The sequence below is a fragment of the Microtus pennsylvanicus genome, chromosome 9 (genome assembly GCF_037038515.1).
Source record: "Microtus pennsylvanicus isolate mMicPen1 chromosome 9, mMicPen1.hap1, whole genome shotgun sequence".
Classification (NCBI taxonomy): domain Eukaryota; kingdom Metazoa; phylum Chordata; class Mammalia; order Rodentia; family Cricetidae; genus Microtus; species Microtus pennsylvanicus.
Genome location: NC_134587.1, coordinates 105180874 through 105197706, shown reverse-complemented (window position 1 = coordinate 105197706; position 16833 = coordinate 105180874). Strand labels below are relative to the sequence as shown.

At 44.2% G+C, this 16833-nt stretch overlaps 1 protein-coding gene across 8 annotated transcripts in view; it reads left to right on the top strand.

The window, feature by feature from the left end:
- The window catches only part of Csgalnact1 (chondroitin sulfate N-acetylgalactosaminyltransferase 1), a 329616-nt gene that overhangs the window by 231939 nt on the left and 80844 nt on the right, over nt 1-16833 (top strand). For all 8 annotated transcript variants that reach the window (XR_012911873.1, XR_012911872.1, XM_075986922.1 and 5 more), the window contains one exon: nt 8939-9846. Coding sequence is in view for 6 of the 8 variants with exons in the window: in XM_075986922.1 (XP_075843037.1) it covers nt 9213-9846 (634 nt within the window). In the remaining 2 variants the exon portion in view is untranslated. The remainder of the gene's footprint in view (nt 1-8938; nt 9847-16833) is intronic.

The window sequence follows — 16833 nt, the reverse complement described above, 5'->3', positions numbered from 1 at the left end:
TGAACACATGTGTGTGTTACTATAGAGGACACTGGGGATGAGCACATGTGTGTTACTATAGAGGACACTGGTGATGAGCACATGTGTGTGTTACTATAGAGGACACTGGGGATGAGCACATGTGTGTTACTATAGAGGACACTGGTGATGAGCATATGTGTGTTACTATAGAGGACACTGGGGATGAACACATGTGTGTTACTATAGAGGACACTGGTGATGAGCATATGTGTGTTACTATAGAGGACACTGGTGATGAGCACATGTGTGTTACTATAGAGGACACTGGTGATGAGCACATGTGTGTGTTACTATAGAGGACACTGGGGATGAGCACATGTGTGTTACTATAGAGGACACTGGGGATGAGCACATGTGTGTTACTATAGAGGACACAGGGGATGAGCACATGTGTGTGTTACTATAGAGGACACTGGGGATGAGCACATGTGTGTGTTACTATAGAGGACACTGAGGATGAGCACATGTGTGTTACTATAGAGGACACTGGTGATGAGCACATGTGTGTTACTATAGAGGACACTGGGGATGAGCACATGTGTGTGTTACTATAGAGGACACTGGGGATGAGCACATGTGTGTGTTACTATAGAGGACACTGGTGATGAGCACATGTGTGTTACTATAGAGGACACTGGGGATGAGCACATGTGTGATACTATAGAGAACACTGGTGATGAGCACATGTGTGTTACTATAGAGGACACTGAGGATGAGCATATGTGTGTTACTATAGAGGACACTGGTGATGAGCACATGTATGTGTTACTATAGAGGACACTGGTGATGAGCACATGTGTGTGTTACTACAGAGGACACTGGTGATGAGCACATGTGTGTGTTACTATAGAGTACAGTGGGGATGAACACATATGTGTGTTACTATAGGGGACACTGGGGATGAGCACATGTGTGTTACCATAGAGGACACTGGTGATGAGCACATGTGTGTGTTACTATAGAGGACACTGGGGATGAACACATGTGTGTGTTACTATAGACGACACTGTTGATGAGCACATGTGTGTGTTACTATAGAGGACACTGGGGATGAGCACATGTGTGTGTTACTACAGAGGACACTGGGGATGAGCACATGTGTGTGTTACTATAGAGGACACTGGGGATGAGCACATGTGTGTGTTACTACAGAGGACACTGGGGATGAGCACATGTATGTGTTACTATAGAGGACACTGGGGATGAGCACATGTGTGTTACTATATAGGACACTGGTGATGAGCACATGTGTGTGTTACTATAGAGGACACTGGGGATGAGCACATGTGTGTGTTACTACAGAGGACACTGGGGATGAGCACATGTGTGTGTTACTATAGAGGACACTGGGGATGAGCACATGTGTGTTACTATATAGGACACTGGTGATGAGCACATGTGTGTGTTACTATAGAGGACACTGGTGATGAGCACATGTGTGTTACTATAGAGGACACTGGGGATGAGCACATGTGTGTTACTATAGAGGACACTGGGGATGAGCACATGTGTGTTACTATAGAGGACACTGGTGATGAGCACATGTGTGTTACTATAGAGGACACTGGTGATGAGCACATGTGTGTGTTACTATAGAGGACACTGGTGATGAGCACATGTGTGTTACTATAGAGGACACTGGTGATGAGCACATGTGTGTGTTACTATAGAGGACACTGGGGATGAGCACATGTGTGTTACTATAGAGGACACTGGTGATGAGCACATGTGTGTGTTACTATAGAGGACACTGGGGATGAGCACATGTGTGTGTTACTATAAAGGACACTGGTGATGAGCACATGTGTGTTACTATAGAGGACACTGGTGATGAGCACATGTGTGTACTATAGAGGACACTGGTGATGAGCACATGTGTGTTACTATAGAGGACACTGGTGATGAGCACATGTGTGTTACTATAGAGGACACTGGTGATGAGCACATGTGTGTTACTATAGAGGACACTGGTGATGAGCACATATGTGTGTTACTATAGAGGACACTGGGGATGAACATATGTGTGTTACTATAGAGGACACTGGTGATGAGCACATGTGTGTTACTATAGAGGACACTGGGGATGAGCATATGTGTGTTCCTATTGAGGACACTGGGGATGAGCACATGTGTGTGTTACTATAGAGGACACTGGGGATGAGCACATGTGTGTTACTATAGAGGACACTGGGGATGAGCACATATGTGTGTTACTATAGAGGACACTGGTGATGAGCACATGTGTGTTACTATAGAGGACACTGGTGATGAGCACATGTGTGTTACTATAGAGGACACTGGTGATGAGCACATATGTGTGTTACTATAGAGGACACTGGGGATGAGCACATGTGTGTTACTTTAGAGGACACTGGTGATGAGCACATGTGTGTGTTACTATAGAGGACACTGGTGATGAGCACATGTGTGTTACTATAGAGGACACTGGTGATGAGCACAGCACATGTATGTGTTACTATAGAGGACACTGGTGATGAGCACATGTGTGTGTTACTATAGAGGACACTGGTGATGAGCACATGTGTGTTACTATAGAGGACACTGGTGATGAGCACAGCACATGTGTGTGTTACTATAGAGGACACTGGTGATGAGCACATGTGTGTTACTATAGAGGACACTGGTGATGAGCACATGTGTGTGTTACTATAGAGGACACTGGTGATGAGCACATGTGTGTTACTATAGAGGACACTGGGGATGAGCACATGTGTGTTACTATAGAGGACACTGGTGATGAGCACATGTATGTGTTACTATAGAGGACACTGGTGATGAACACATGTGTGTTACTATAGAGGACACTGGTGATGAGCACATGTGTGTGTTACTATAGAGGACACTGGGGATGAGCACATGTGTGTTACTATAGAGGACACTGGTGATGAGCACATGTATGTGTTACTATAGAGGACACTGGTGATGAGCACATGTGTGTTACTATAGAGGACACTGGTGATGAGCACATGTGTGTTACTATAGAGGACACTGGGGATGAGCACATGTGTGTTACTATAGAGGACACTGGTGATGAGCACATGTGTGTGTTACTATAGAGGACACTTGTGATGAGCACATGCATGTTACTATAGAGGACACTGGTGATGAGCACATGTATGTGTTACTATAGAGGACACTGGTGATGAGCACATGTGTGTTACTATAGAGGACACTGGGGATGAACACATGTGTGTGTTACTATAGAGGACACTGGTGATGAGCACATGTGTGTTACTATAGAGGACACTGGGGATGAGCACATGTGTGTTATTATATAGGACACTGGTGATGAGCACATGTGTGTGTTACTATAGAGGACACTGGTGATGAGCACATGTATGTGTTACTATAGAGGACACTGGGGATGAGCATATGTGTGTTACTATAGAGGACACTGGGGATGAACACATGTGTGTTACTATAGAGGACACTGGTGATGAGCATATGTGTGTTACTATAGAGGACACTGGTGATGAGCACATGTGTGTGTTACTATAGAGGACACTGGGGATGAGCATATGTGTGTTACTATAGAGGACACTGGGGATGAGCATATGTGTGTTACTATAGAGGACACTGGTGATGAGCACATGTGTGTTACTGTAGAGGACACTGGTGATGAGCACATGTGTGTGTTACTATAGAGGACACTGATGATGAGCACATGTGTGTTACTATAGAGGACACTGGTGATGAGCACATGTGTGTTACTATAGAGGACACTGGTGATGAGCACAGCACATGTGTGTGTTACTATAGAGGACACTGGTGATGAGCACATGTGTGTTACTATAGAGGACACTGGTGATGAGCACATGTGTGTGTACTATAGGGGACACTGGTGATGAGCACATGTGTGTGTTACTATAGAGGACACTGGTGATGAGCACATGTGTGTTACTATAGAGGACACTGGGGATGAGCACATGTGTGTTACTATAGAGGACACTGGTGATGAGCACATGTGTGTGTTACTATAGAGGACACTGGGGATGAGCACATGTGTGTTACTATAGGGGACACTGGTGATGAGCACATGTGTGTGTTACTATAGAGGACACTGGGGATGAGCACATGTGTGTGTTACTATAGAGGACACTGGGGATGAGCACATGTGTGTGTTACTATAGAGGACACTGGTGATGAGCACATGCATGTTACTATAGAGGACACTGGTGATGAGCACATGTATGTGTTACTATAGAGGACACTGGTGATGAGCACATGTGTGTTACTATAGAGGACACTGGTGATGAACACATGTGTGTTACCATAGAGGACACTGGTGATGATCACATGTGTGTTACTATAGAGGACACTGGTGATGAGCACATGTGTGTGTTACTATAGAGGATACTGGTGATGAGCACATGTGTGTTACTATAGAGGACACTGGGGATGAGCATATGTGTGTTACTATAGAGGACACTGGTGATGAGCACATGTGTGTTACTATAGAGGACACTGGGGATGAGCACATGTGTGTTACTATAGAGGACACTGGTGATGAGCACATGTGTGTGTTAGTATAGAGGACACTGGGGATGAGCATATGTGTGTTACTATAGAGGACACTGGGGATGAGCATATGTGTGTTACTATAGAGGACACTGGTGATGAGCACATGTGTGTTACTATAGAGGACACTGGTGATGAGCACATGTGTGTTACTATAGAGGACACTGGTGATGAGCACAGCACATGTGTGTGTTACTATAGAGGACACTGGTGATGAGCACATGTGTGTGTTACTATAGAGGACACTGGTGATGAGCACATGTGTGTGTTACTATAGAGGACACTGGTGATGAGCACATGTGTGTTACTATAGAGGACACTGGTGATGAGCACATGTGTGTGTTACTATAGAGGACACTGGTGATGAGCACATGTGTGTGTTACTATAGAGGACACTGGTGATGAGCACATGTGTGTGTTACTATAGAGGACACTGGTGATGAGCACATGTGTGTGTTACTATAGAGGACACTGGTGATGAGCACATGTGTGTGTTACTATAGAGGACACTGGTGATGAGCACATGTGTGTGTTACTATAGAGGACACTGGGGATGAGCACATGTGTGTTACTATAGAGGACACTGGTGATGAGCACATGTGTGTTACTATAGAGGACACTGGTGATGAGCACATGTGTGTGTTACTATAGAGGACACTGGGGATGAGCACATGTGTGTTACTATAGAGGACACTGGTGATGAGCACATGTGTGTTACTATAGAGGACACTGGTGATGAGCACATGTGTGTGTTACTATAGAGGACACTGGTGATGAGCACATGTGTGTGTTACTATAGAGGACACTGGGGATGAGCACATGTGTGTTACTATAGAGGACACTGGGGATGAGCACATGTGTGTTACTATAGAGGACACTGGTGATGAGCACATGTATGTGTTACTATAGAGGACACTGGTGATGAACACATGTGTGTGTTACTATAGAGGACACTGAAAGCCACAGTGGGCAGAGGAGCTGAAAGTTGACGAGATGAATGACTGGAGGAAACCAATCAAGTGTGCATGAAAATACTGCAGCTAAACCTGTTATTTTGCCTGTTGATGAAAACTGAAAAAGTCTTTAGTTTCACAAAATATCTTGGTTTTGTTGCCGCCTTTTCCTCTTTTTCTCTGATGAATGAGTTCAAGTAACCTAATAAAGTTCCAAAGCCTCAGGAACTAGACTCTAAAACATAGTTTACTTGTGTATGCATATATATGTATATATGTATATATATATATATATATATATATATATATATATATATATATATATATATATATATATATGAAAATTGATTTCCTTATTCTATCATATGGGTCCTAGGCATTAAAATCAGGGACAGACTTGGAGGAAGGTGCCTTTACTTGCTAAGTCATCTCACCACAACCTCTGGTACTTGTCAGCAAAGGATTTATGAGTATAACAGGTACCCTGTAGTTTTAATTTTCTGCTAATCTTTTTTGTTGTTGCTTGAGACAGGGTCTCTCTACATAGCCCTGGCTGTCCTGGAACTCACTATAGACTATGCTGGAGTCAACCTCAGCGATCTGCCTGCCTCTGCCTCTGTCATGCTAGGATTAAAGGCGTGTATCACCTCTGCCCTAGTTTTAATTGTCCTAACTGTAGTCTTATTGAGTGGCTCCAGTTAAACCAACATGGCTTCAATCCATTATGCAAATATAACATTTATTCCATTAAAATTTGTTAGCATGATTGCATCTCTTTAGTTCTCACAGCACAATAAATTGTGTTGAATGCTCCAATACTTTGTTTTTTGATTTTCTTATTTTGTCTGTAATGACAACATATTTAAAATAAAAGTCTTTTAAATGGCAGAATAATGTGATAACATGTCCTCACTGATAATTTAATACTTGGCTGTAATGAGCTTGTCTGAGAGATTTCATTAAAAACAGCAAGGTGCCTGAACATCAAAACCAAGATTGTTTTAATCACAGAATTATAGTAATTATACAAATCCCAAGATTTTCATCGGACATAAAAGGCTTTCAAGGGCAAGCCTGCATTTTAATCCTGGTACTAATAACTATGCATTGTTCTAAATTATAGCTGAGAGACTCCTTGGGTCCAGAGAAACACTAGAGAATATATCAGAGAGAAATCATTATATAGTAAACTCTTACAGAAAGTGGTGTAATGAACAATTTTTGGTGGAATGGGGACATTAGTAAGAGGCTTGTCTCCTGGGCAGTGGGAGTGGACCTTCCGGGTGTGAGCATCCAAAGCAGCAGGTGCACGATGCATTCGGAACAGTGAGCCTGCATCAGTACCATGTCCTGGGTGCAGAGAGGGACTTGGAACCTCCACTCCCTACCAGAGATCTGGAGGCGCAATTCGTCTGGATCTTTCTTCAAGACTGGGACACACAACACTATGAAAGGATGTGGTTATTGGCCAAGACCCTAGATTTCCGAGGTTGAGCAAGGATACTGTAAAAATAATTTCATCATTATAGGGATTACTTAAAATGTCATTTTCATAAAATGGCAAAGTGCAGGTCCTCCTTGATTTTTAGGAGACGTGGTGTGTAAAGATACACACAGAAAGGTTTTAGAAAAATATCCCTAAACAAAATATTTGTTTCATCTATTTTTATTGATTCATTAATTAATTTATGGTTATAATAATGAGGATGATTTAAAAAGAGAGAACAGTTCAAAACTAGCATGTCAAGAGATGCTGTCTGAAAAGGAGGAGAAAGGGGGCCTTGCAGACATAGAGATGGTGTGTCTGGCTTGCTCCTCCTTTATTACAAGGTTGGGTGTTGGGTGTAGTCACTCCAGGAATTTTGCCAATGACTAAACAAGACACAGGAGTCCTCATTTGGGCAGAAGAAGCATGCCACGAATCTGAGTCCTGAAAAGACAGCATCTCATCTCTGTTCTCCTAACCCATCCCTTTCTGTGGTAAGGGATGCAGGAATAATTGTACATTTGGTTGGATAACTGTCACAGATCCTTCCAGCTGTGTTGCCATTAGTACATATTTTTGCATATTTGAACTTGTGGATGGATACTTCTTTACCTGTCCCGAATACTCGATGTCCATTCTGATGGCCATTGATCATGCCTCAGAGGAAAGACACACCCATGCCTGCCATCATCTTTCTGCTTGACAGCATCGGTAGAAAAGTCAGCTGCCAGTAATTCAGTGTCATCAAAGTTTTGCTTTTAGCACTAAAATACATGTCATCATGAAGAATTACAACATATTGAAAAATAGAAGTAAAAAAAGTCTCGATTCTCAACAGAAGTACTGCTTGCATTTAGTAGTTCTTCCCGGTCGTCTTCTCAAGTTTCCTTTGAAGCACTTTGTGTTTTGATTTACAAACATGCTTACACTTAATATCTACCATAAACAATTTCCATAAATCTTTCATAAATAGTCAACCAATTGCCTATTGATTGCCGAAGTGAATGAGCCCTCAGTGTCTTAAGGCACTTCATGTAACTGAATGTAGGGTTCATGAAAATTTCAACAACTGTAAGGTTTCTGAACACACAGTGACCAAAATTACTTAGAAGTCAAATGCCCAGTGAATCCACGTTTTTCCTGCAGTACTCACCCAAGCTGCACTGGGAGACTTTGTGGAAGCCTTGATTCTCAAGATAAAGCACGCACACTTTGCACCGCACAGACTGTTGCACCACACACCAACAGTGAACACCTCAGCCCAGAGTGATGTTGTGAAAGGTAGTGTATTTATTATTGCATATGCAAAATTTTCCACTCTTGTGGACACATAATGGCTTGATTATAGTAGACAAAGACTTCTAGTATTTTCCTTCTGTTGTTCCTCAGAATGTATCAAATTAGTGTATCTTGGATTTGATTGTGTTGAAATAATTGTTTTAAATAATTTCTATGTGAGCTTTCCACTAAAGCTTCATAAAATAATGGCTAAACAAATGTTGACTTGGGATCAGGGCAGCGTTTTCAATAATTTCTGAAAAATCTTTAAATGGACGTCTACTGTTTTTCATTACATATTTATGCAAAGTGCTTTTCTTAGCATCAGTGATTACAGAATCAAAATACCAATCAATTCTGCAAAATGAGGAAGGTGAGTTCCCATCCTGCAGGATCAGATACTCAGCCGAGGTTGAATTATGTCAGGTAACCGCAGCCCCCTCAGTAATATGTACATTTGCTTACTCAGCCATAAACGTTGAAATTATATAAATATGAAAGAATTGCATTAAAATAAATGTATGATTTGCGGTAGCTAAATATTTGACTTGGGTGATTATTTTGTTTACCTACATACTTGGATCAGGTGAAAACGGGTCCTGACTCGAAGTTCCAGTGTGAATGGAAACACTAAGGGCCCCTGTCTTTTGTGTCTCCTCAGGACCCCCTCGTCTTCGGCACAGCAGGAAGGCTATGATGGGAGCAAATGAAAGAACTTGGAGGATTGTTTCTGCCTAGAAGATATTCTTTTGGAATCAGGAGAGCCGTCTTATGTAATGTTTGACTTCCAAAGGCAGGCCGCCTTCTAGAAGGAAATGGATGAAATTGGTCCAGGGGACTTCAGAGGCACTGCGGTCTAACCAGGAAAGCCCTTGTGTGGGGCCTTCCCGGCGCCCTGGGATGCTGCACACGCTGGACGCATGGCCTGCACCTGAATGAGGATGGTCCGTCGTGGGCTGCTAGGGTGGATTTCTCGGGTAGTGATTCTGCTAGTTCTGCTCTGCTGTGTCGTCTCTGTCCTCTACATGTTAGCCTGCACCCCAAAAGGCGACCAGGAGCAGCTGGGACTGCCACGTGCCAATGGCCCCACGGGCAAAGATGGCTACCAAGCTGTGCTGCAAGAGCGCGAGGAACAGCATCGCAACTACGTGAACAGCCTTAAGCGACAGATCGCGCAGCTCAAGGATGAACTGCAGGCACGCAGTGAGCAGCTCCGCAGCGGGCAGGACCAGGCCAGCGATGCTACCAGCCTGCGCTCAGGCTGGGACCCTGCACCGAGAGCCCAGGCCGATCTGCTGGCCTTCCTGCGCGGGCAGGTGGACAAGGCCGAGGTCCATGCAGGTGTTAAGCTGGCCACCGAGTATGCTGCCGTGCCTTTCGATAGCTTCACCCTACAGAAAGTGTACCAGCTGGAGACTGGCCTGACCCGCCACCCTGAGGAGAAGCCGGTCAGGAAGGACAAGCGCGATGAGTTGGTGGAAGCGGTCGAATCGGCCCTGGAGAGTCTGAACAGCCCCGTGGAGAGCAGCCCACACCAGCGTCCTTACACAGCCGCGGACTTCATAGAAGGTTGGCATGCTTTGAGATTTTGGGGTTGCAGAGCGGGGATTGAGAAAACACTTTGTCTCTAGGATGACTGGTGGCTAGCTTTATGAAGGAGACACCAGTTTGCTTTTTCAGGCACACTTTTTTCTCCCCTCTTTCTCTTGGAAACTGCACTAAATACAATTAGCTGTTCTGTGTTAGAAGAAGGTAAAACTTCATGCTTGGGAAGGTAAAGGCCTTGTCTGGAAAGCATGAGGACTCCCAGAAAGGCAGCTCACAGTTTTAGTAAAAGACCTTGCATGAAAAAATCAGGTGGTGAACAATCGAGGAAGACACCATTGTCATCCTCTGGTTTCCACGTGCAAACTCCCGTGTACACGTTATCATACACCCCCAAAACACAAAAGACACCCATTGTCATCCTCTGGTTTCCACGTGCAAACTCCCGTGTACACATTATCATACACCCCCAAAACACAAAAGACACCCATTGTCATCCTCTGGTTTCCACGTGCAAACTCCCGTGTACACATTATCATACACCCCAAAACACAAAAGACACCCATTGTCATCCTCTGGTTTCCACGTGCAAACTCCCGTGTACACGTTATCATACACCCCCAAAACACAAAAGACACCCATTGTCATCCTCTGGTTTCCACGTGCAAACTCCCGTGTACACATTATCATACACCCCAAAACACAAAAGACACCCATTGTCATCCTCTGGTTTCCAAGTGCAAACTCCCGTGTACACATTATCATACACCCCCAAAACACAAAAGACACCCATTGTCATCCTCTGGTTTCCACGTGCAAACTCCCGTGTACACATTATCATACACCCCAAAACACAAAAGACACCCATTGTCATCCTCTGGTTTCCACGTGCAAACTCCCGTGTACACATTATCATACACCCCCAAAACACAAAAGAAAAAAAAAGCATAGATATAAAACTCTCAAACAAGTAATTTCATTGTGTCTTTTACCCTAGACACTTCTCGGAACTGGGCTGTGCTACGAAACCCAGACGAAAGGACAGAGAAAAGCATTCACATGTGCAGACCCTGTAGGGGACATGTTGCATGGACCCTGTATGTTCAGCAGAACCCGTTAGGAGATAAGGGAAAGGAAGTACATGCTGATCAAGGGGAAGGCTGGTCCTACAGATCCCAGGAGACAGAGGCGGGATTTGAACCCGAGAAGACTGAGCCTTGAGTGTACATCCCTAATTGCAGTGTTGCGTGTCGGACATAGCTGAGGGAAATGGGAGGAGTGGCTGACTCTTTTCATGGGTGCCAGTAGCTCTGGGACTGATTGTGTCTGTGTCTGATTCTTTAGGAGACATTCTCCTTACCTCCTTGGAAGACTCATTGGTATCTTGTTAATTGATGCATTATTACTGGTTCCAAAACTTCTACTAAATTGAGCTAAGTCTTTGAGGGCATGTAATTACATTGTTTGGTCTCTGGATAGAATCTTCTTCAACATGGCCAGAAATAGAGCTGTGTCTTCTTACCTGTCACCTCTTCTGTCAGGAGACCATACCATTGCCCCATCAGTCAGAACTTCTTCCTCCAGGCAGGGGTGACAGCCAAAATGGTCAAGTGTTTGCAGTGGAAGTGTAAGGAGCCAAGTTCAATCCTTCAGGACCCCTCACCACCACGCACAAAGCCAGGTGTGGCAGTGCACACCTATAATCCCAGTTCTGGGGAGACAGAGACAGGAATGTAACTAAGGCTCACTAGTCAGCTGACCGAGACTGCTTGGCACATTCCAGGCCCATAAAAGACCCTGGCTTCTACATGCATGCCTACATGCACCTACGCATACAAGAGCACCCGTGCATGTGAGTATGCACATATGCATGCACTCGCGCGCGCGCACACACACACACACAACCCTCTGCTATTTTTCTTGTTTTCTTTATGCACTTGGATATCTTGTGGTATTTTTTTTAATTTTATATTTGAGCCATGACTTCATGAAATTTTAATGTAGAACCATTTTTCATGTACTTAGAGCCACGTAAAGAAATCATTTACATGATCCATCTTTTGCTGAGAGTATTTTTGTAACTCATATATCTGAGATACAAAAAAGACAGGGCATGTCTAGCCACAAACAAGTGTGCTGATAAGCACATGCTGGCATTCAGGAAAAGTTCAGGTTGGGACGAGGCAGCATCGCATTTGATGATGCTTCATAGCTTATGAGCTGCTTCTCCATATATTATTCGCTGACCCTCGGGGGATCATTAAACCTCATTTTAAAGAAACCACTGTTCTGCCACGCTCCCTTGAGTACGCTATAGATTGCTGCCCACACACAAAGTAATCTGAAAAGAGCTTGATTACAAATCAATGCCTGCAGCTTCGAAAGTTTGCCCTTTTGATTTTCAATCTGCCTTCGTTTTTGAAATCTCCATCTGCCTTGCTTTATCTGGTTTTGCTATGTAAAGGCAGGCTTTCTCAGCCAGCAGGGGCACTAACCCCGGTTTGTTTGCTCTGATACCTGGATGGCTATCTGTTAGGGGTCCTCTCGCCCAGCTGCCTGGTGTTGGGTCCATGTATAAAACACAAATGATATTCCCAGGGCAACCAATTCACATGTAACTTCTGAATTTGGTATAAGTCTAGACAGTTATTCTCATGGGCTATATAAATGAAGTCAAAATGCTTTAAATATATTTGTGTGTAACTGATAGTTATAAAGAGCTCAGGTTATTTAATTTTTAAATTGTTATCCATAGCGAAGCAATATGGGGGCCATCTTTGATAATCATAGGAAGTGAGGCATTTGGGAGGAGTCTACAAATCAGAGGAAGTTGCAGGAAGTAGAATTTAAGTTCAACACAAGGCAGAAATTGAAGAGTGTTGCCTCAGAACTGTCACTGCAGATATGAGCTGGAGTTGTCGATTGTGGTTCTTGTTGCAGAGAGGTGGGTGGACTGAATCATACTTGATCTTCTCCATCCTGGCTCACTTTTCCTTCATCTACACCTATTCAGAATGAGAGAAGCAACTGGGAAAAGCCCACTTGCGATCTGTTCTCTACACTGAGTTTGAGCAGTAATAAGAACTTCGCTGCGAGTAATATATTTTAAACAACTCATTTGCATTTCTAAACATAACTGGAGAGAAAATGATTTTGTCTGATGTATACTTTGGTGGTCCAAAGTTGGAGCCATTTAGCAAAACTGCACGGGAAATTAAGTTAAGCAGGAATGTTGTGTGTGCTCAGGGGATTTTAAATGAAGTCAGCAAATCTGCCTGCCGCTGGACTGGCAAGGCCAGGACGGGGCTCCTTGTGGGTATGCTAGTTTCTTCTCCTGTTGCTATGACCAGATACTTTACAAGAAGCAACTTGTGGGTTTATTTGGGCTTGAAAGTTTTTAGAGAATATAGTCTACCTTGAAGGAAGAAGCATGGTGGGAGGCAGATCCGCGGGAGGTGGATGCTCCTCAGATCACATGTTTGTGGACAAGAAGCATGGAGCATTCAGGAAGCAGGCTCAGGCTGTAAAGTCTTAAGGCCCTCCCCCATTTACCCCCTGCTTCCAGCCTGACTCTGCCTCCTAAAGGCTCCACAACCTTCCAAAGACAGCACCACTCACTGGGGACTAAGTATTCAGACAAACGAGGCATTTCAAATGGGGACATTTCATGTTCATACGGTAACAGTGTTTAAAGAAATAATAAAGCCCTACAGGACGGAATGCTTGCAGGTAGCTGTGCTGTAAAACCTAAGGTGAGGCAGGTGACTGAAGCATGAGGCTCTGTATGGTCTACAATGAGACCTTTAGGCTCCTTGAGAAACAGCTTGCTCCTCTGTCAATAAGAAACTTGCTGTGCATGTCTGCCAAGGCCCTTCTTAGATGCAGATGGAAGAAAACTCCACCATCAATTGGACAGGTGACCAAAGGCAAAATCACCTACCCAACAAAAGGAGAAATTGAGGTTTAACACTTAGGACATCTGGTGTTGCTCTGATAGCTCTGTACTTCTGTAGAGTCTGCCTACATAGTGTATTGTCTGCAGAACTTAGTATTTCTCTCTAAAATCTGAGGGGAGCGGTAGTTATCTCTGTGTTCAGGGAGTCTCGTAGGCACTGACGTTTATGTTGGAGTCTCATTTAATAGCATTACTTTTTTGCAGCATTTGGGATAAGAAGTGAACATCAAGCCTCTGCCTCAGAATGTCTAACTGTTCATCTCCTTGTTTCTCTATATTTTAGTACTTATTCTGTCAGAGGGAGATACGCACACTGGCATGCCACTGGCATGTGTCTTTGATTTCACGTTCTTTAAGAGAGTCATGGATATGTGTGGCATTGTTTCACAAAGAGATTTACCTTCCTAAATCTTCTGCAATCCAAATATGTGACAATGGGACCCTACATGAGCCCTTAGTGTCTGTTGTCGCCTTCTGGCTGTTCTGTCGCTCTGCTTCCTGTAGCTACTGCAGGGTTAGTGGCATGGCAAGAGAGTGCCCACGCCAAAAGGCTCAAATTAGGGTGCCATGGAGTCAAACTCTGACTGTCAGAAAGGCTTTGAGGGGGCTGCGATTTGAACGTGCCCCTCCAAAAATTCAGATGGTGACAGTGTGGCAGTCTTGAGGGCTTGAGCACTCACAAATTAAAGCCTCATGAATATGACTAAGGCGTTTACAAAAAGGACTTCTCGCACAGCATCCCCTGCAGAGGTTGCAGGACTGCACAGACAATGAACCCGAGCTTAAGGGAGTCCACCGCTGTGCAGAAGTTCATTCTGCCCTTTACAAACTATCCTGCTTCAGGGATTCTCTTGGAGCTGCAAAACTGATTTTGAGAAAGGTACCCTGAGATGTATTTTCAAATCAGGCAATTTGGAGGTTGCTATATAACCTATAACCGTGTAGCAAGTTGTTTAGTCAGTCCTGACCTCCTGTCCATTACAATCAAGACTGCGGGGAGCTCTTGAGTTTTGGAGATCCATCAGTTGTTTGTCATCATGTGACTTCTACAGGACACTGTGATTACTTTGTTCAAGTCCAGTGCAACCCCAGGTCTGGAGTTTAGCAACCTATGATAATATGCCAGGGGCGACACTGGGCAGGAAAGAGGATCAGCCTTCATGTCAGGGACATGCTGACTGTTAGCCACTTGGTGATGGGGTAAAAACAATAAGATACATTCTAATGAACTGCTGCACATCTGGGGGTCCAGTTGCAGAAATAGGGAATAATGGGGATTCTGCACCCTGGGTTACCCTTGACTTATTTTTAGGGTATGATGATATACCAGGGAACGGGGATGAGGGGGTTTGGGAGAACTGTGGAAAACAAGAAAAGTATGTAAGGTCTCAAGGTAGACCTTAGCACCCTAAGCCAGTGTCTGAAAAAAACTGAAGGCACAGAACTCTTGATATCGGTTCTGCTGGACCACAGCTTTCTAAGCAATGATGGCTGGTAGGTGTTGCTTCTGGGAAAGGAGTCACTTTGAACCTGGTTTCTGGCTTCTCCAACTGGGGACTAGTTGGGGCTCTACCCTCAGACTTCATCAGCATGTGTGCATGGTGTACCTCTTCTGTGCACAGATAGTCCCTGCTGTTTGAGAGCTAATAAAGGATAAATCCAGTTGTCAGGCTTAAAGACCCAGTAAGTTGTTTAAGCAGAGTGACGAAACTGAGTGAGGGAAGCTTGAGGGGACGAAACCTTCCTTTGGCGCTGTGAGCTTTAGAACCAGTAGCAGATAGCAGCTGAGAGGACAAGGAAGAGGTTGAAGATGGTGAGGTGTGAGCTGGGCTTAAAGGGCAAGAATGGGGACCTGGAGAGGGAAGGTGAATTGGAACCTAGAGGAAGCAGAGAATGGAATACCATACTTCTGAAAGCGAGACTGATTGAACATGGGTTAAGGTAATGCCTAGAAGAGAGGTTGTCATCACCAGCAAACAGGCGAGAGTCCATGGATTGTAGGAGCCTGAGGGTGGGCCACAGGGATGCTTTGGATCTGGAAGTGCACCCCAGCTAGAAGAGACTCTAGAGCCCCAGCTAGCCTCCTTCTCATACTTCTGCAAGTATCTAGTGTTCACCAACTTCAGCATCCTGCAGATCCCTGTACCCTGTGATGGTGATTGCTATGGCTTATTCCAGCTGGTTGCATGCTTGAACACATTCTGACATTCTGTAAGCACAATCTCCAATCTCATGTAAAGTCCTCTTTCCCTGTGATGAGGGCCTCTCATTATCTCTATTTAGCCCAGGTGGAGTCTGAAATTGGAAGAGGTTGAGAACTCTAAGTCTGCACAGCTGGTGAGCAACAGCCGAGCCTGAGAATTCTGCTGCCTCTGCTCGGGAGGTGACTGGCTAAATATACTAAACAGCCTTGGAGTGACGTCAGGCAATGTTTTTTAAAGCAGGTGCAGGACTTTAAAACATACTGGGTAGGGGCCTCATGCTTGTGACTCATTAAAAGATCCTTAGGAAGTTGTATTGTTCAAAAGTAAAGGAAAAATGCATGTTGGGGAGACAGAAAGAGGCACAGAAAAAAAAAACTATGCTGAAGACAAAGTCTTTAAGGTTGCATTGTTTTGTTTGTGAAGGGCTGGTTTCATGAGGCCCACGCTAGCCTCAAACTCACTATCCAGATGAGAATGCCCTTGAGCTCCTCGCCTGGCACGTTCCACTTCCCATGTTCAGGACTAACAATGGATTGATTTAACCAAAGGAAGATGTAGCGCCATCAGGCTCTATACCCGTAGCTCTAACAGAATACTGAAGATTGACTAACAGTAAAATCAACAGTAGGAATAACAATAGAAATTCGTCACATGACTGGAGGCTGGGAACTCCAAAACAAAAGAAAATCTAGGCAAACTCACTGCAATGGAGAGCGCTTGGAAGGCAGGACTATGAATTCATTCTTGGCCTGATTGTCTCTTGAAGATGCCGTCACCTAATATTATTACAATCAGAGACTTCGGCATGCTTTAGAGGCGATGGTGAAATGACAGAAGGTTCATGGAGCCTTT